The following is a 21,376-nucleotide window of genomic DNA, read 5'->3' as shown; positions in this document are numbered from 1 at the left end:
CCCAACACAGCCAACATGGAGCAGGGTACCATTTAACCAACGCACTCCCCCACGGCAGCCTTCAGAGGTTCAGAAATGTGCCCGGGGGCCCCGGTAAATAAATGAGACTGAACCCAGACGCAAGGCTCCCTGCCCACCACCCGCCTCGGCCCCTCCCTGTGCACCATGGCATCAACTGGGGATACCACACAGTCCTCGGCCGAGGTTAGGAGAGAGCTCAGAAACGTTCACATCACAAGATATTCTAGCCACAGAGGTCTTTCTCCTTGTCTTCATGACCCCACTATTTAAAGGATCTGTGAGACACTCCGGAAACAGAGAGGAGGTCATCCTCCAAAGCAAGTAACACTAGAACACAGACGTCCAGGACAAGAGGGCGCCGAGGCCGCGAGGGTCTGGGGAAGCAGCCGCCTGAAGACAGAGGGGCCAGCTCCAGGTACCAGGAGCCCACGCGGCCCCCGCGGTCCCTGCGGTGGGGGAGGCGGGTCTTCCTTCTGGAAGCTGACGAGACAGACACGAAAAGCTGATTGGTAACGGGGGGAAACAGAAACAAATGACCCCCTGAAAAAACCTTCCTCCAAGAGCAGGAAAAATTCTAACTTCAAAACTAACTCAGGACACAGGCCCACCGAGGAAGAGCCTGGGGGGCGCCCCCAGGCAGTGGCACGCTCTGTTCCCCGACCGTCCACACCCGTCAGCAAGGGTCCCAACGCCGGCCCCAGTGGCATCAGGGTCGTCCACCCCTCCCCCAAAGTGAAGGTTTTCGCAGGTTCCGCTACTTGTCCTCCAGCGCTGGCTCAGTCTGGAGCCGTGGCTGTGAAGCTGCCGTCACCCTGGACCCGGACGCCGGCTGCACCTTCCACGTGACACCTCAGGAGAGCATCCGAGCTTTCCGCAGCTGGAACCGTCCTCCCTCAAAACACTGTGAACAGTCGTGCTCGGGCCCTCAGGGAAGAGGAGTTTGCACAAAACATGGCTGTTCTTCCCGCGGGTCAAACACCCCGCAGTCCCCCGTCAGCCTCCGCTGGAGCTTCCCACGGCTGCTGGGGCCACGCGCCAGGCCCTGGGTGCTGGGAACACGGGAGACCCGTTGTCTCAGCTCCAGAAGCTCGGAGCCAAGCCCTGCGGCTGCCCGGGATCCAAAGAACCCTCCTCAGCCCGCCTCACCCCGGCTCCTGGGGGCACCCGGGGGAGGCCCTTCCCCCCCTCACCTCGGGCTCCTGGGGGCTCCTGGGGAGGCCCCTTCCCACCTCACCCAAGCTTCTCATTTTAAGGCTCCATGTGGACATAGACTTTCAGGGTTTGGTATTCACCCCCACAGATTCACTACTTAGAATTATTTCCGAGGAAAGCATGATAATTCTGATTCGAATGCAGCAGTTACATGGAAGGTCAGAACAAAGTACCCACCAGTAAAGGACATAAACAAAACTCCACAACTCTGAACTTTTCACGTGGGCACCGTGGGCAAGACGTGGGCCTTTCGGGGCATTCTGGGGGTCCGGCCCTCCCGCCCGTTCACACTGCATCTTTCCTTGGGGGGCGGGGGGGGGGGCAGAGCTGCACAATCCCGACCTGCTGTATCCTCCTGGTCGAGTTACTCAACCACCCCTTACAGAAATCTGGTTTCCACCATTTAACTTTCTTCTGAGCCAGGAAGCTGCTGAAATACTCTTTCAGAATACCGTATGCACTTTTGGAAAATCCCACCTCTCCAGCGAAACGCTGCTACCGGGGGACTCTCGGTACTGTGAGACACCGTCTCGTCTGAACTGGAATCTCCCACGACCCACCTCTCAATGACTAGCCTCATGGCTTCGTTTGTTAGCCATGTAGAAACATGTATAAACATTAACATTTGCTCATCCCCTAGTGTGACTAAGGGATTAACAAACTCCTCTCACAGGAACCCAGGATGAGTCGGGGCCTAAAGAGACTACGGACAGGAGGTCTGCAAACAGTCCCATCCCTGGGCACGCCTGTTTCCCAAGCAGGTAACGAACCCTGGGGAATGCTGAATGTTTGTTAGCAATATTGCTAAGTATTTCTGTAATTAAATCATGGAGGGCGCACTCAAGTTTCATAAAACTAGAAAGGACACAGTACGCAACCCCGTCCTCGACCTCATGAAAGTGCCCCACGGAATTCCGACAGGTGAGCGAGGGAACAGCTTCCTAAGCCAGGTGACACAGCCTCATTATGCTGGGAATTACGGGCTAACGCAAGCTGGAAGAATATGCTAAATACTGAATTTACCATCAGAGGGGAAAATGGATGTTCCTGTGAGGGGTTTTAAGTAAAGTTTAAGTCAACCAAACTGTCCATACGTACGACATGTTCCGAACCAGCTCTGACACCCCCAGAGGTGAACAGCGGGCGTCTGGGAAAACGCAGGACAGGGCAAGGAGTGCACGTGTCTGGAAAGGAGTCCAAGCCGTGTTCTCGGTATCACAGATCAATATATGGCATGGTCCTCCCTGGGACTTAAAATTCTGTGCGTCCCCACAGAAGTGTAAATAGGTATGCACACTTGTGTACTGAAGAGAACATTTCCTGAAGAATACCTGAAAAATGAACAGTGGCCACCCATGGGGTAGGTGGGGCCACGGGGGGGGGCATGCCCACCTGTGCGGGAGGAGGGGGAGGAGCGGGCGGCTCACAGCATCCCACGGCGGTGTGCCCCTCCCTCATGAGCACGTACTATCTTCTAACTACGAAGCGATTCCGATAAAAACTATCCGATTAGCGAGTCAGCACGTGGAAGCAGAAGAGAGTGAGGGATGGGCCAGCGATAGCAGTGAGGCCTCAGCCGTCCGCAGGAGAGAACCGTGGGCCTCAGGCACATGCCCCCTGCAGCCCAAGTGAAGGCGTAAACCCTTGGTGCTTCTGAGGGGACTCCCCCAAGAAGTCCCTACTTAGGAACGCAGCACAGCTAACATGTTTGCAGAGCTCGACGGCTGCCGCTTTCACAAACATCCTGGAAAAGGCACACAGCCCTTCAACCCATGGCCGCCCCTGCCGCCAGCGCACCGCCCTGCCATCCACGGCGTCGTTCTGGCCCCCAGAGGCACCGTCCGTCCCGGGGTGGGGGCACGGTCCGTTCTCCCAGTGCCACGGGAGGGCCTGGGACCCCACAGGAAACAGGAGGTGGAGGGTGGTTACGCCCACAGGAGAGACACCACCTGAGCTCCCAGCAAGGATGGACTAGCTCTGTGTTAGCTGGCCCTGGGTCTGTACGGCCGCCGACCTGGGCTGCCAGGGCTCTGGCAGCACGCCCTCACTCCACCGTGATAGAGGTGGCCTTCGCAGGGTACTGTGGCTCTGCAGTGAGCAAAGCAGGCTGAGTCCCCACGCTCCAGACGACCACCCACACGGGAGGAGGCTGTGCCTGGGCAACGCGGGCCTGCAATGGCCTGTGCCGTCCCCCTCGATGTGGCTTCACTCACAGACAGGACCAGTGTTTATGGCAGAGTGTGGCTGCATCTGGTGCAGAAGATTCTCTGAAATTGCCGGCTTGCTGTTTCCAAGTGTCTGGTTAATCTTAAGTAAGCTCTTCAAAATTCCATCAAATCTGTCTTCATTTTACTGAAAGTAAGCTCATAAAACTGACCAAAAATGCATTTAACTTACTTATGCGTGACTTATAAATGGGATAAATGAAATGTGAGCTGAATTATGGATCAGATATTAAGAGCTGCTCACAGGGGCACCTGGGTGGCTCAGTGGATGGGCATCTGTCTTCAGCTTGGGTTGTGATCCCAGCATCCTGGGATCAAGCCCTGTGTCAGGCTCCCTGTTCAGTGGGGAGTCTGCTTTTCCCTCTCCTGCTCCCACTCCTGTCAAATGAATGGGTAAAATCTTAAAATAAATAAATAAATAAAAGAACTGTTCACTCACCAAGGGTCAAATCTAAGCTGTAACTTGACTTGTCTTTTTTTTCTTTATCAATAAGGAAATTTCTCAGGGCATGTTCTGAAATAATAATTGCAAACAGTTGATAAAAGAAAAACTACTACTGAGTGAAATATTTCAGTTTGCATTGATTTTCTGGGAGTAAATTTAATAGCTCAATAAGTTATGCTAAGGAGTAAACCGGCCAGGACAATTTTCACAAACTATTAAAACAGGAAGAAGCTGGTTTTGAGTTAGAGATAAGTGTTAAGAGCAGTGTGACACCACGACGGCCAGTGAGCCTGAAGCTGATATTCGGCAGCACGTTTACGAAAAGCAACATGGGCACCAGTTAGGAAGGACGAAGACACAGCCTGCCAGTGCAGGTAGCCTGAGGACGGGCCGACTTCCCAGTGTGCCGATGTGGGTGTCCATGTCAGCCCAGAGCAAGCACTGCTATCTGGACTCAGCGCCGGCTGCCTGACGTGAGCACATGCACCCGCCCACTTACACGAAGGAGGAGTGGGACTGGCCCCCATCGCCCTCCCCGGGTCCTCTCCACAGTCACTCGCCACGGTTCCCACCAGCACCAGGTGCAGAAGGGACCCAACGGCTCAGCCCCGATTCTAAGTCAGCTACACGTGCTTGAAGAACACGGCACCTAAAATTGATTTTCTCTTCTCCTTTAAAAAGTGGAGTGAGTACAGCTTGGAAAAACGACACTTATTCCTCAAAATCAGATGAAAATTATGAAAAATTATTAAAGTAACCTAGATATAAAAACATCCAAATATAAACAGATAATCCCAAGAACGGCTTATCATGTTACACACAGGATTGTGGAGGAAACAACTTAGTTTTGACTTGTGTTTTAATTTTTTTATTTTTATTTAAAATTTTATTTATTTATTTGACAGAGAGAGAGAGCACAAGTAGGCAGAGGGAGAAGGAGAAGCAGGCTCCCCGCTGAGCAAAGAGCCCAACGCGGGGCTCCATCCCAGGACCCTGGGATCATGACCTGAGCTGAAGGCAGACACTTAACTGAGCCACTCAGGTGCCCCTGGATTTCTGTTTTTGGAAGACACAGAATTTTCACACCTAACACGGTGAGAACGAAGTCCACACGTCCACTCCAAACTACTTATCTTTACTTCAGCAACTGAGACCATTTGTAATTGGATGCTAAACTGATACTAATTTTTATTAATTAGTAAAACTAATACTAAATTTTATTCAGAAAACGTGTAATAATTATTGATTAGTCTCAGTTTAAAATTGCTAATTTTAAGGGAACAAGAGAATCTCATACAGAATATTGAAAAGTACACATTCTTAATTTCTTTCATACAAATCCTCAGGGAAACCATCACTGAATACCTTTAGAAACATAAGGAAACTATCAAGGATTTTCAAACACAATGCCACCTCACACCTTGTTTGTATGTGTTCCAACATTAATGGGTGCAGACGGCTCAGTGTTAATTATGGGAAGAAGTCCACGAGAATCCTCTTAGCTGCTGGCGAGGAAGAGTTGCTATAAACATGTAAAGCAGCACAAAAACCCCAAGCAGAGGCTCCTGCAGACAAGGCTGTCTGCTGTCAGCGAGGTCAAGGCGCACGTGCCCCTCTCCGGAGTGCACGCCCTGCTGGGCAACAAGGAAAGCACCCAAGCACACGGAGGAGGCCCCGCATCTCCGTGGAGAAGGTGGCAGCGAGCGGAGTGGGGTCCAGGGGGTCCCGAGCAAATCCAGAGATGAAAGCACAGAACGCAACTGGGGGAGAGCCGGAGAGCCGGCGTGGGTGGAGACGTGCCGGAGGCTGGGCAGGGGGCTAAGATGCGCAGCGTGTCCGCAGCAGCAAATACACTGATGCATCCCTGAGCACTGGCTTCTGTCCTTGCTGTTAGCAGAAGGCGTACATAGCAAGTGGGCTTTGGAAGGCAGCCCTGCTGGCCTTTGAAGGGGGTGCCGAGGGGCAGGGGTCGGGGGTGAGAGGTGAGGATTCCCGCCGAGCAGTGACGGAGCCGGGCAAGCCTCACGCACACGGTCTCAGCACCTCCCCAGGTCACCAGGCTCCTCACTCACCATCTCCGCAGGACGACGCAGAGACATGTGGTACTTCCAGGAGGGCACGAGACCATTTCAGTCGGCAATGCACGCAGTACATTTTAACTTTATACTTACGCATTTTTTATGTATCAGAAAACAACCAGCAGAGGAAACATACAGTTTCACAGCCCTTACTGCTGGGATGAGGCTAAAGCAGGTATTTTCATTTTCAAAAAGGTGAAAGTCCTCGTCAGCGGGTAAGAGTGTGGCATGCAGACGGAACGAACACATCGTGGGGAGGTTCGGGTGACAGGAAGGACAGACTCTGGCCCACAGACCTGCCTTGTCAGAGCACAGAGTGCTCGTGCCCTTGTGGAGTCCCAGCTCTGACCCAGCAATGAAGTCCCTCTACCTCGACGTGAAGGTGCTCAAGAGCGCCGAAGACACACCTCAGGACGGCCTGAACTCTAAGAGGGTGTGCGGAGAAATAGTTACTGAACAGAGACCTCCGTGCTGACACACAGCACAGTTTCCTGGCCACTGGACTCTCGACACCCTGAACCGGCTGAGTCCAATCGCAGTGCCTCACCCAGAGAAGAGGTGAGTGACGGACATGCCTGTTGGCCAGGGCACACATCAGGATACATCCCATCGGGGCACCCGGGTAGCTCAGTCGGTTAAGCGACTGCCTTCAGTTCAGGTCATGATCCCAGGGTCCTGGGATCGAGCCCCGCATCGGGCTCCCTGCTAGCGGGAAGCCTGCTTCTCCCTCTCCCACTTGTGTTCCCTCTCTCGCTGCCTCTCTCTCTGTCAATTAAATAAATAAAGAAAATCTTTAAAAAAAAAAAAGGATACACCCCATCAGCCCAGAGAGCGGGACTCCTGGGAAGCATGGGCAGCAGACGGGCCCCCACACACTGGTCACACACGGCGCCCTGGCAAGCTCTGGGGCCAAACCAAACAGGTACTATTACATTAGGTGTAAAGTGATTTAACCCTAGTATTTCTGTCCTGCCACTAACACTTTTAATTCCCTAGAAGCCGTTAAGGAAACTTTGCCCGTAATACACATTACATAGGATATATATTCTTTTTGAGCCAAGATAAAAATGTCCTCTACAAATAGATCATCAGTGCCATCAAGGTGCAATCCAGGCCTCTGTGGAGACCCACTCTGTGTCAATCCCCTTTCTCCTACCAGCTCGCTGCTTGTCTCTGGAGCAGAGCTCACGCTTGTGGGGGACACAGAGTGGAAAATGCAGGTGAAACCATCAGGTCAGAGTCTCGGGAAGAGCCTGTGCTCACCCCCCGGGTCTCCCACGGCAATGCACCTGCGCCTGCGGCTGGGTGAAACTGGCAACATGGGGCGGCCCCAGGAGAAAGCGCGTGGGACGAGGGGCACCAGCGTGGGAGAAACCCCCACTATTTCCGTCTCCTCCTGAGCTCACTCCTCGTGCTCTGCCTGCCATCACAAACACAACTTAGCACCAGCGCCAGAAGCGTCTTGAATATGTACACTCGTCACCTTCAAAACCCAGACCATCAAGTGTCCTCAAAATGGCTTTTGAAATAGAAGACTTACTTTGACCACGTAGGTGAACCTTCGAATATCCTGAATTGCACTTGAGAAGTCTAAGCGATTAAAAGCCTCTCCCAAAGTACAATAGCCGTGCCTCTGGAAAAACAGACACAAGACAGTTGAAATCCATAATCAGTCAATCAGTCAAAATAAAGTGACAGTTAATGTGAATTAGTCTGTGCAAATTTTCTTAAATTTTTGCAAAGGGCGTTTGTTTTTATGATTTATTCCACGTTTAGATTAGCATGGAGTAAAATAGCAATGCTAAATAAATACAAGTCGCATATCATGCAAACACTATGCTCTGCCATTCTTCCAGCACTATGGACACGATGACAAAGACAAATGCTTACTAAATATCTTGTTGATTTCTCTTGTGCGGGCAAGCTGGGAACTGAAATCACAATGGGATGTGTTCTGGGCTATAAGCACCTACAGATGCACAAACCATCTGCCCGGCTACTGTGAAGATGGGTCTGCTACAGACACATGCAGGAACACCCAATTCCTCTGCAGGGAGCCCCCTGCCCCGCGGGTCTGGTGGGCGCCCTATGCACCAAACCAAGGCCCGAGGCCCAGGGCTGGGGGGGCGACTACGTGTGGTTTCCAGGTGGGGAGCTGAGGGGATGCCTGGCAGTGACACCCAGGAGCTGGTTGTCTGACCCACAGGACCCAGAGCCCAGGGGACAGATGAACACATGGGACGTGTTTTCAGTACTGAAAACCCTGCCATCTATTTCAGCTGTGTGTCCCTCATGATGGGCCCTACAGTCGACACTGGTTTGCACAGGATTGTACACTGGGTGTCAGGAGTCATTTCAAACTCAAGTTTCCGCATTTGAAATCCTGAGGGTATGCAGAGATTTTCAAGTCACAGTTGTGGGGCTAGACGAGCTGGTGATAGTCCTAGAAACATGTGGTGACAGATTACCCTCGCCTCCTGAATGGATGGCGGGACAGGGGCTAGCAAAACAGCTGGAGTGCACACCTGAGTCTCAGACCAAAGATGCCCCATGAAGGTTGATTTGGTTTTGTGCCCAGATCCCAAGAACAGTCCTTATATGTGCACAAACCAACAAAACACATTTTTAAAACAATACACATTATTAATGAGTATCTACTACATGCAAACTGTTCTCCTGGGAGCTGTGAGGAAGCAAAGGTTACTTATAGATTATAATCTGAAGTCAGTCACCGCTGACATTTCCATCTTCTCAATGAACGGAACTCTAAATACTGGTAGAGACGGAGACCCCTTTCCAGGCAGCCACCCATGTCACAGCGGCCTCTTCTTTTTTGGGGAATTAAATCTGATTTACAGACTGCAAAACACTTGTTTGGGCCACACGAGCCCGCCTGCGTTTGGGGGGCCTGGAACCACACGTGGAACCTCAGAGGCTGTGGGGCAGCCACAGTGGGCCACGCAGACAAGCAGTGGCGATACCTGGTCCGTATCAGGTGCTCAGCCCAGAGACGAAGCTGAGCGCAGGGAGCCCAGACCCTCCCGAGCCTGGCTGTGTCCCTGCCGCAGGGCCCACGCAACACCGCTGCAGACTCACGAGCAGGTTCCCTTTGCTGCTTAGGCTCTCCCGGATGGTCTCTGCTCTGTAACGGGAGTGGTAACACAGAGCAGAGGAAGTACTGAGCAGTCAGTCGTAAGCCCCAGTCCGTCAGATTCCGTCAAGCGCTCCTCTGACAGAGCTCACTCAGCGTGTGTGTGAGCCGGGAGCGACGTCAAACCCACAGCAGCCCTAACCACCACGAACGAGGCCAAATCAGTCTTCCGGCTCAGAAGCTAGCCCCTGTGCTTCTGGGGAGCGGGCCCACCCTGGAACATGCAGTAGTGATCCATGGTAAACAACCACTTCCTAGACTATGCTCCCCAACTGCTGCGGACAGGCAAAGAAAGAGTGTCTCAGGCAGCGAAAGGAAGGAAGCGTCCCTGGGTACTGAGCAGAGAAGGAAGTGGAGTCGGAGTGAACAGTCCACGGCTCCGAGAAAAGCTGCAGCCAACCTGGCAGAAGCAGGGGCGGGAAGGGCTCGCACTGCTCTGGACAGGGTCGGACTTCACCACAATGTCACAGCGGTTCTAAATGGGGGCCACACTGTTCTCAGCGCCCCTAACACACAAGAGCAAGGACCCATGCCCGCAACACCAGAGGCTCACCCCAGCAGCTTCTGGGGAGACAGAGGGAGAAAATGTCCAATCCTTGCTCTGAAACAGCCCTCCGGCTGACTCAGATTTGTAGTGGGGCACCAACCACACACCGCATGTGCGCGTGCACACACATGCACACACGAATCACCACTTCAAAGATCCTAGGTTTTCATCTGCTAGAACGTAAGCCAGAGAGTTCATGCTGCAAGAGACAGAATGTATTTAATATGACATTACGTATTCAACAGAAACACCACCGAATACTCTTATTTGTAACAGAATACTTACTTCTCTCGTGCTTTCTTTATGAACATAGATCCATTTCTCACGATAAAAACCTAGAATAAAAATTAACTTTGTTTTTAAAATCTGGCAAATCATTTAAAATGAAGATTTTTACTGAACTTCAACAGTTGTAAATGGTAACAAAATTATCTGACTTATACAGATAAAGAGATGCTATCACTTGGTTAAATGTCAACAGAACTGCTTTGTTTCCCGACATCAGTTTAAGAGGTGCTGAAACACTGGGCGCCTGGGTGGCTCAGTCGTTAAGCGTCTGCCTTCAGCTCAGGTCATGATCCCAGGGTCCTGGGATCAAGTCCCACATCGGGCTCCCTGCTCGGTGGGGAGCCTGCTTCTCCCTCTCCCGCTCCCCCTGCTTGTGTTCCTGCTCTCGCTGTCTCTCTGTCAAATAAGTAAATAAAATCTTTAAAAAAAAAGAGGTGCTGAAACATCTTTACATGAAAAATGACTTAAGACAGCACCACATCTTCTCAACTTAGAAGAAAACTAGCTCTATGTACAACTACAGTAATATCAAAACATAAACAACTATAAAAATATGATTAGTCATTAATTCTGTGTACCCTAACAATTCTTCTTTTTCTACTATAGTCTTTTTCATGTAACTCAGTCCCAAAGCTTCAAGGACCGTGATTACTCTATTCTCCACAGGACCCCGTCTTTTCCAGGAGCCTGAATACCCTACGACCGCTGCCAAGGACTCCTGCTTGTGCTGCTGGGGGGAGTGGGACCTGTCGCGCAGGTGAGCTGCCGCCAGAAGCCTCCCTACCCCGCCCGGCCTGCGGTCCCAGTCCAGCTCTGGCCGGAGTCCAGAGTCAACACACCCTGCCGTCTCGCCTCTTTGCTTGGGAGTGAACTGGTGACTGAACTCACGACCATTTTTCAGTCATTCCAGATGCACGAGCTGCTTTGTGGGTTTTGCTATGGTTTTTGCAGATCTTACTAAATGGTGAAGCTGCAAACAGTCTGATAACCAAGTCAGTGGGCAACACGGGACAGAGAGAGCTGTCACTCATGCATCGTCCTTTATTTCTTAAAATAGCATTGTCAAAACAATTCAGTATATCAATACATTAAACAAGTAAAATATCATAAAATTGTTAATAAAAATGATCTTACATTGAGTATCTGTATCATTTCTAAAATGATCCTTTTTCCTCTTTTTGGATGTGTATTCCTGCTCTTCATTACTGAATATTTCTTCATCGTCACTATTTAAGATACTGAAATAAAGACACATTTTATTAAATACTTTTACAGGGAGATCTTCATTTGGCTTTTCTTTTATAAAAAGAAGGTGATATTGGTTTGCAATTCAGGAGACCAAAACAAAAATCGTGTTGAATTCTGAAAACTACCAGTAACTTTCAAAGCAGCCTATCACAAGTCTGAGGTTACAAAGCTAAAGTCTCATCTGTTGTTTGCTGTGAGGAATCTGAGATTTACTCTGGTTCTTTTGAGGATGTCAGACCAGGTAGGGCGGAACACGAGCAGACTCTCCCAGGGGTTCTGGTAGGCGCCACCAAGGGAGGCTCAGACTTTAGACTTCACTACAACACAGACGTTCCAAACAATACTACAAACACTTCGAGAGAGAGGACCGTGGGAGAACAGGATGCCCAACACGGACTCATGATGTGCCAATTCCTGATCCCACATTCCTGCACCCCCTCCAGGCTCACAGACTTAACCAAAACCACCACTGCATAGGAACGCTTTCTTATGAAGCATGGACCAAACAATGCTAACTGTTAAGGCGCTTAACTGAAGGCAGGTAAAGGAAATGTTCGTTTTCCTACTCAAATACATCTAATTAAAAGCTTTCCCAGTTTTTTTCTTCCTTCCTTTTTTTTTTTTGGCTAAAAGAAGGAAACAGAATTTAAGGCAGTAACTCAACAACTTGAACACGTTTTCTTTAAAAGGTAATTTATCGTTAAAAAAAAAAAATAACTGCATACAGCAGTCCACCCCGTCCAAGGTAAAGGTGCACACAATTTTTATTTTCAACACACTCGCACTGGATGGGTTTTGGTCTGGAATCTGGGGGAGGCTCCGTGGAGAGGCGGCGAGCCGGCGGGCGGAGGCCCGGGCCCGGGCCTCAGGCCGAGGGCTGGCGCGGCTGGTTCCCAGCACATGGGACAAGAAAGCAGTGACAGCTCCTCCATGCGCCGGGGAGTCCATTCATCACGTCAGGAGACCAGCCTGCTCTGACAACGCGGCCACTCAGCAGGACGGGCACAAGTGCGTTGACAGAAACATGCGGAGCTTCCCATCCGGTGGCAGGTGCCACAGAAAGGAACTCATGGACACGGCTGGTCCCAGGGCATCACACTTGGTCTTACACGAGTTGGCTGTCATTGACTTGATCCTGAACGCGAAGCTCAGCTTTTCCTAACTACAGTCATGAGCACACCAAGGAAGAGCAGCAGCGGCTGCCACACAGACGACAGCCTGCGGGACGAGGGGGCAGAGCAGGCGGGCCCTGACCTGACCCAGACCCTGCCCCGGGGGAGGCCCTCTGACCCCCCGCATCGGCCGGCGGAACAGTCCCATTCCATCCCGCGGACACGCGGCAGGCCTGGCTGTGGGAGCCGCGTCCTTCCAGCAGGTGTATCACAGACGGTGCGAGCGTGGCCCCTGGGGGTGGAGTCCACCCGCTTGGCCATGTGGGCAGTGAGGTGCTCATCGGACTCAGGCCCCGGGGCCACACCAGCCACAATGCCCCACATGGTCCACACGGATAATCAAGAGAAAATGCCCGCTCTATGGAAACTTAGTTGCCATTTTCACAAAGTGTATCTTCAGTGGTTTTTATACTGTCAGGTAAAAACATACATAAATATAAGTGGGTAAGAAAAATAAATGCTTCCAAAATTAAAATCAACATTTAAAACCATGACTTCAACAGTGCTGGATGCTGACTGCATCGTTCCATTTCACGTGCACATAAGCCACTGAGCGACCGAGTTCCATAGGAAATGCTCTTATTTATTACCTCTGGTTTCACGAGTGAGATCAACATCACCAACCCGGATTTAAAAGTCAGCGGAACTTCAACAACAAAACCAAGCAACTGTATTAAAAATGAGCAGAACGAACAGACATTTCCCCGAGGAAGAGGCACTGGTGGTCAGCAGGCACCTGAAAAGATGCTCCCCACCACCGGCCACGAGGCACGCGCAGATGCAAACCACGGTGAGCGGGCAGCTCCCACCTCGTAGGACGGCTACCATAAAGAGCCCGGAAAATAACCAGTGCTGCCTCTTCTCTACCTCTTCCCCTTCCTCTAACGGGCACGTGTGTTCGCTGGACGTGTCCAAGACATCCCTCGGCCTCTCTTCCGTTTCAGATGTCATTTCCTCTTCTTGCGCTCAGCTTGGGTGCTTTCCACTCCCCCGTCTCCCTGATCCCTGACCTGTCCTTCTGCATCCTCTCGTCTGCTGTGGACCCTTCGGCGTGGTCTCCCTTTCCGTTGCTGTATCCTTCAGCCCCGACTGGCTCTGTTTGCATTTCCTGCCTCCGCGGAAGGTCTGAGCTCACCCACCCTTCCCTCCAACCGGGTGAGCATCTGTACGACCGTTAGACTCTCCCTCAGGCACACGGCTTACCTCTGCGTCAGGTCGTTCTTCCACCGACGCTGTGTCTTGTTCTTCCGGAGCACAGTCCTCTGTCGACCATTCTGCTGGACCTTCTGCGTGTGTTTTTATGAATCCTAAACCTGAGGGAATGGTATCGTGCATGCTGGCTGACTGGCTGGCAGGATGGAGTTGTGGCTGGCGGAGGCCGGGGGTCGTGGGGCTCTCTGTGCCGGGCCGCCCTGTGGGATGGCCAGAGCTCCAGTGGGACTGGGCAGGGACAGCCCCGAGGCTCCCCACGCAGAGGGTACTCTGGCAGGACAGCTGGAGCTAAAGTGGCTACAAACGGAGGGGTCCCAGGACCCCCCCCCCCCGCGTGGGCACCCTGACAGGACAGTACGTGAGGGGAAGCGAGCCCACGAGGATGCAGGCTCTGGGCTCTTGTGCAGGGGGCACCCTGGCGGGACAGCTGAGGTGGGGGGCCACCAGGGCACTCCAGGTTGTGCACAGAGTGCCCTGGCGGGACTCTATAGCTGAAGTGGGCACGGGCTGGGGGGCCCCTGGGCTGTCCATGCAGGGGGCATGCTGACAAGACAGTGGACGGTGGAGTGGGTGCAAGCCGGGATGTCCCAGGTGCTCAGCGCAGGGGGCGCCCTGGTGGGGCGGCTGGGAGGCCCTGGAGCAGCCGAGCAAGGCATCGGAAGCCAAGGTGGCGAGGGTCTGGAGGGTTCCAGGATGCAGTGACCACTGTGCAGGGGTGTCCCAGTGTGCACGGTGCTGGGGCCACCTCTCTGGGGCGGCTGGGGCTGGTGGGGGTCAGGGACCTGGGCTAGGAGAGGCGGCAGGCCTGTCAGGACACCTGGACCCTGCTCCCATCCACACTATCAAGGGGGAGGGGAACGTAAGCCATGAGGCTCACCAGCCCTAGCCCCAGAGAGTTCCAGAAGCTCTCCACAGTCTGGTACAATTTTAAGGGTGTCTCTTTTATAAGCTAGTTGACCTTTTCAACTGTGGCTTTTTTCTGTGCCCTGGGGCGGATGCATGTGCTCACGGTCTCTCTCTCTCTCCCCGCTGTAGTTCACAGCACCGGGGGTGGGGGTCCCTCCACCGTCATGTCCTCCTCTGTTCACTCTCTGCATGGTCTCTAGCTCTGTTGTGTGGAAGCTGCTCAGTCAGCCCTCAGTTCTTCTTCAGGAGGAACTGCTTGGTTAATAGCGCTGGATTTGGGGTGTCCCTGGAGGTGGTGAATTCACGGTCTTGGACCAGAACCAATCCTGAACACAAACTGATCTAGAAACAGGACCTTTGGCGGATGGAATTAAGGGAAGGACCTTGAGATAAAATCATCCTGGATTAACCATGTGGGCCCTAACTCCAAGAGCAGAGGGGAAGCCACAGGGAGACCGGCAGGCAGAAGGCCGTGTGATGGTGGAGGCAGAGGCTGGAGTGAGGTGGCCACCAGCCAAAGGACGCCAGGACTGCGGCAAACACCGGAAGCTGGGGATCCCCCTCGGAGCCTGTCCGCACCTGCATTTTGGGCTTCTGGCTCCTATACCACCGATGTTATGGTTATGGCAACCACAGAAAACTAACACAACAGCCTACGCTTTAAAATTCCTTGAGGTCAATATTGGTCTTAAAAGCACTCTACCAACTCTACTATCAAATACACAAGATGTTGGGAGAGAAACTCAGCAGAGGTGATGCCTCATCGGAAACAAACCAAAGCAAACCTCAGATACAAAATGTGGTCACTTTTACGCCAAACGAAACAAAGCACAATGAAGCCCTCAAACATAATCGCTGACAAATGACTCCAGGCTGACGGCCTCTGGCATCTCTGTCAGAGTCCCTGAGCTGTGCGTCCTCGTCGAAGCAGGACATAGACGGCATTTTAGCTCCTCTCCCCAACGGTGCCACAATCTCTGCTCTCACAGTTCCTGGTGACGGTTTTCAGTTTTACATCAATTCATCAATGGCTGCCTGTGAAACTTAGCTTTTTATCCACACATTTTCTTAAAAAAGATCAAGGGTTATATATTATCTTCTCCTGCTGGCCAAATGTCCACATGTACTCATTTTCCTATTTAAGGTCACTCTTGCATCAGCAATTGGTCTTTCTTACAAAAATATACTAAAAGGAAAAGTCCAATTTATTTAAGTTTTTAAGACAAGATTAAAAGCCTGTTGTTGGGGCTAACACTTTATTCCTGAATATTTCCCACAACACACTGAAGGACTCTGACGCAGACGTGTTACGGGAAGGGGGCGTAGGGCGGGTGGTGGCCACGCAGCCCCACGGGTCACCCAGCAAGGAGACGCGCTGGCCCCCACACACCATGTGGTTTAGTGAAGGAAAACGTGGCCTTGCAGAGGTTCGGGATGGAGTTTTCCCAGAGAGGGACTGGCGGGTAGTCCAACTCCAGCGGCCGCGACATCTGTGAACGGGAAGCGTGGAATGCGGGGCGGGCCAGCACGCCCTGGCCCTCGCTGATGCCCTGCACACACGGGGCAGACCACCGCCTCCGGCTGTGGCCCTTCACGACAGACTCCCAGCACCAGCCATGATACTCACACAGCCACCAACCCTATCAAGTCCCCCCAACCTCACGTCACAACGCAGGCCCTAACCTGTAATGAAGAAGCAGACCCCACAGCAGTGGCGTAGCAGGGATCACAGGCCAGAAACAGGTTCGGGAGACTAAGTCAAAAAATTCAAGTGAGCCACAAGTGAGCCACAGATATATCTAGGTAAACAGACATATAGGGTAAAGGCCATGATGAAATTTATGAACGTGCACCAACACAGAAAGCGGCGAGACCAGGAGCTTAGTGAGGATCCATTATAGAATCCACACTGGAGCAGAATGCTGGAGACAAACGGGACGAGACAGGTAGAGACAAATGGCTATCGAGCAAATAACATGTATTTATTTGTAGGACTATGGGGCGCAACACGGCATGTCATGTCACGTGACAATGTCCACAGAGAACCACCACTAACAGGGTGGTGCAGGGATGGGGCGTGAGGTCAGCAGGAAACTGCATTATTTACTGTACGGAGCTGACGTCAGGAACCAAACGGAAGGAACGAAGTACGATACAACGATTTTCACTTTCAAGGTGAAAATAAGGGGAAAAGATGTGCTAAGTACTGAAGCGGTGAAGGTGAGCAAAACTCAAGATGACAGGCTCTCTACGTGTATGTACAAGAGAGTATCCACGGGTACCAGGGTACAGATCCAATGACGTCTGAAACACTGGGAACTGAAGCCAGACGGAGCAGGAAGTGCAGGGGGCACGGCTCGGCTTTCAGAAGGAAAAGAGCTCGGGATGGGCTCCCCAAGCAAAATCAGACACAAATACCGAGTAGGAGAAGCACACCTCTGAGAAGACAGGAAACATACGTCAGAATTCATGCGACCCCAGAAAAACAACTGTCACAGGAAATCACAGCACCAGGAAATGTAGTTTAAATATATAAATATATATATATATATACACATAAAAACCTAATGAAAGTAAATAGCTTAGACATACAATATAAAAAGCTAGAAAAGGAATTACTAAAGATAAAAGCAAATACCAATAACTAGAAAAAAGGTAGCACTAAAAAATCCAAAGCTAGTTCTCTGCAGAAAACAATCAGCAAGATAAACCACAAGATAGCTTATCAGAAAAATCAAAGTACAAATATTTAAATTTCACAATGACAAGAAGAAAATTATCAATGCAAACAGAAAATTTTAAGACCTGTAAAGGACTATATTATAAAATGCTTTAAAAATTAGTTAGAAGAAATAAAACTGATATTTTTTAAATACATAAATTTGGTGACACCAATAAGAAATCGGATTTTTTTCTTAGAGGCAGGGATGTTAATTACAAAGTGCACCTGAGAAGCAGCCAGGGGAAGCAACTCGTCCCACTGGTCCGGAAACACACTGTAAAACCTCGTGAAGACTGCCTCCATTCTGGCTCGAGGTGGCGACACAGGAGGGCCCTGAATGCAAGGCCTCCCTGCACATATCAAGGCTCTTTGGCCTACGGAACAATTTCCTCAGGGGTAGAAAAAAGGCTGAGCAACTCTCACACATCGAGTGAATGAGAAAAACCTCCACGGGAGCAGGCGGGAGAGGCTGAGACCCGATCTCGCCATAAACCCTAACCCAGCGCAGCAACACACAAGCTTGTCCCTGAGGAGCAGAGGATTTGAACCTGCATGGGGAACCCTGACATTCACGGCCTGCATCTGAAACAAGCCCTCAAAATGTCTAGCTCGGAAAGCCGTGGACACAAGGCCGAGTACAGTGAGAAATGGCTGTGTGCAGACTCTCCCACCCTGCGGCCCAGCACAGACTTTGTGGGAATGAGGCTCTTCTGCGCTTTATAAGGCACTGGCCTGGGGGGCAGGCCTACAATCTAACACCTCGGGGCCAAATGACATGCCCTCCAGAGACAGGGGCTGGAGGGAACATCTCTGCTCTCCTGCCTCACCTGGAAAGGAGCTTGTCCAGTCATCCGGCAGGATGCTTTCTGTGGCTGGCGCACAGGGGACACCGCCAGATCTCCTGGCTCTGGTGGCCAGCAGGGCTTGAGTTGGGGTCTCTCAGCACCATATACACTCACATGCTTTAAAAACGGCTGCCCGTGGGTCTGGCTGCCCATCAGCCTGAAGGGAGGTGCTGCTTGAGATCCGCCCCCCTGGAGCAATGACTGGTTTCAGCACTCTCAACTGGGAGCTGGTAAGAATCAAGAGGCTGCCTGGACAGTCACAAAGATCTGCGAGGTAACCAAGACTGAGGGCAGGGTCGACTGAGAAGGTGCATCTCCTAGACGAGCCCAACCCATCAAGCCTGGGAGAGCTGACGGTTTCCTCCAATGCATAAAAACCCTCACGGCGAGTCAAGTAAAATGAAGAGAGAGTCATATGCATGAAACATGAAATAAAACCTGAGAAAAAAAACCTTAGTGAAACAAAGATAAGTAACTTACCTGATGAAGCGTTCAATACCTGACACAGAGTTCAAAATAATGGTCCTACAGGTGTTCCCTGAGCTCACAGGAAGAACGGCTGAACAGAGAGACAGAAAATGTACAGAAGTACTATGAGGAGTTCCAGAGCTGAAGACTACAGCAGGAGGGGCCCCACAGCGGACTAACAGAGAAAGCAGGAGAGAGAGTCAGTGGGCAGTGGAACTCACCCAATCAGAGAAGCAAAAGCGAAAAAGAATGAAAAAGAATTAAGAGAGCTTAAGGGAATTATGAACACCACCAAGTGGACCAACACTCTCATTACAGGCGCCCCAGAAGGAGAACAGAGAGAAAAGGGGGGAAAAAAACTTATTTGAAGAAACAATGGCTGAAAACCCCCTTACCCTGGGGACAGAAACAGACATCCAGACCCGAAAGCTCAGAGAGTTCCAGTAAGATGATCCCAAAGGGATCCACACCAAGACACACTCTAACTCAACTGTCAAAGTTAAGCAGCACGAGAAAAACCATTTGTTGTATACAAGAAAACCCTCTAAGACTACCTGCAGATTTTTCAGTAGAAACTGTGCAGGCCAGAGGGAGTGCCATGATGTATTCAAAGTGCTGAAAGAAAAGAGCGGCTGAGATTCCTCTACCCAGCAAAGGTGTCCTGCAGAACTGAGGAGAGAGAACGAGTTTCATATATGAGCAAAATTTAAAGGATTTAATCGCCACTAGACTAGCCTTACAAGAAGTGTTCAAAGGACTTCTTCAAGCTGACATGAGAGGGTATTAATTAGTAACAAGAAAAATATGAAAACATGAATCTCACTGGTAAAGGCAAATATATACTAAAATCCAGAATACTCTAATATTGTAAAAGTGGTCAGTTAATTACTAAAAAAGCTAATATAAAGACTTAAAACAAAAACAGTAAAAATAAGTATAATTATTTCTTAATAGATACACAAGATTAAAAGATGTAAACTGTGATATCAAAAACATAATGGGGGTAAAATATAAAGCTTTAGAATGTCTTCCAACTTAAGTTGTTATCAAATTAAAATAGACCGTTATAAATATAAGTTGTTTTATGTGAGCCCTGTAGTAACCACAAAACAAAAACCTACTGTGGAAACACAAAAGATTACGAGGGAGCAATGGAAGCATACCCCCACAGAAAATCATCAAACCACAAAGGAAAAGACCCAGAGAAGAAACAAGGAAACTACAAAACAACCAGAAATTAACAAAATGGCAGTAAGTACATACCTATCAATAATGACTTTAAATGAGGAAGGACTAACTTCTGCTTTCACAAGACATAGAGTGGCCAAATGGATAAAAGAACAAGACCCATCTGCATGCTGCCTACAACAGACTCACTTCAGATGGAAGGACACACACAGACTGAAAATGAGGGGATGGAAGAGGATAGTTCATGCAAATGGAAATCAAAAGAAAAAGCTGGGGTAGTGATATACACCTCGTAAAACAGACTTTAAGACAAAGACTGTAATAATAGACACAGAAGGTCATTACATAATGATAAAGGGGTCACTCCAACAAGAAGATACAACATCTGTTAAATATTTCTGCATCCAACATAGAAGTACCTAAATAAAGAAAATATTAACAGATCTAATAACCATAGAGGATGTAATACCCTCATTTCATCAATGGATATATAATCCTCACAGAAAATCAATAAGGAAACAATAGCCTTAAAGGACACGTGAAACCAGATGGGACTTAACAGGTACACACAGAACATTCCCTCCAAAAGCAATTGAATGCACATTCTGCTTCAATGCACATAGAGCATTCTCTGGCATAGATCACATGTTGGGACCACAAAACAAATCTTACTAAATTTAAGAAGATGGAAATGATATCAAGTATGTTTTCTGACCACAATGGTATGAAACTAGAAAGCAGTAAGAAGAAAACCGAAAATTAACAGATGTGTAGAGTTACAACAACTGGTTATTGCACAACCAATGGGTCTAACAAGAAAACAAAAGACAAGTAAGGAAACTTACCTTGAGACAAATGAAAATGGAAAACAACACAGCAACACATAGCAGTTCTGCGAGGGAATTTCAGAGTGATAAACGCCTACACGGAGAAACCAGAAAAATCTCTAACTAACTTCACATCTCAAGGAACTACAAAAGAACAAATGAAAGTTAGCAGAAGAAAGTAAGTACCAAATTTCAGAGCAGTTATAAGTGAAATGCAAAATAAAAAGACATAGAAAAGATCAATGAGACGAAGAGATGTTCTTTTCAAAACATAAAATTGACCAACCTTTGGCTAGACTCACCCAAAGCAATCTACAGACTCAGTGCCATCCCTATCAAAATTCCAAAGGCATATTTCACAGAAATAGAACAATCCTAATGTGTGTATGGAGCCACAAAAGATCGTGAATTGCCAAAGCAATCTTGAGAAAAGGGAACAAAGCCGGAGGCATCACGCTCCCTGATTTCAAACTATATCACAAAGCTGTAATCATCAAAACAGGACAGTACTGGCATAAAAACACACAGAAATCAACGGAACAGACTAGAGCATGCAGAAATAAACCCTCATGTAGGTGGTCAATTGAGCCAAGAATGGGGAAAGGACAGGCTAATCTTTAATTAACGGTGCTGGGAAAACTGGACAGCTTCATACAGAAGAATGATATCGGACCACTACTTCACACACCCACCAAATTAAGTTGAAACAGATTAAAGACTTCAACGGAAGACCTGACACCATAAACTCCTGGAAGCAAACACAGGGGGTTAGCTCCTTGACACTCATCAGTCTTAGGAATGATTTATTTTAATCTGACACC

General features: G+C 49.8%; 1 protein-coding gene across 3 annotated transcripts in view; it reads right to left on the bottom strand.

Moving 5' to 3' along the window:
- The window catches only part of FBXO25 (F-box protein 25), a 51,338-nt gene that overhangs the window by 13,762 nt on the left and 16,200 nt on the right, over positions 1–21,376 (bottom strand). For all 3 annotated transcript variants that reach the window (XM_021694235.2, XM_021694233.1, XM_021694234.1), the window contains exons 3-5: positions 11,102–11,205; positions 9,965–10,014; positions 7,522–7,614 (exon numbers count right to left, since the gene is read on the bottom strand). In XM_021694235.2, coding sequence (XP_021549910.1) covers positions 7,522–7,614; positions 9,965–10,014; positions 11,102–11,205 — 247 coding nt within the window. The remainder of the gene's footprint in view (positions 1–7,521; positions 7,615–9,964; positions 10,015–11,101; positions 11,206–21,376) is intronic.

The sequence above is a fragment of the Neomonachus schauinslandi genome, chromosome 2 (assembly GCF_002201575.2).
Source record: "Neomonachus schauinslandi chromosome 2, ASM220157v2, whole genome shotgun sequence".
NCBI classification, from domain to species: Eukaryota; Metazoa; Chordata; class Mammalia; order Carnivora; family Phocidae; genus Neomonachus; species Neomonachus schauinslandi.
This window is presented reverse-complemented; position numbering and strand designations above follow the sequence as displayed.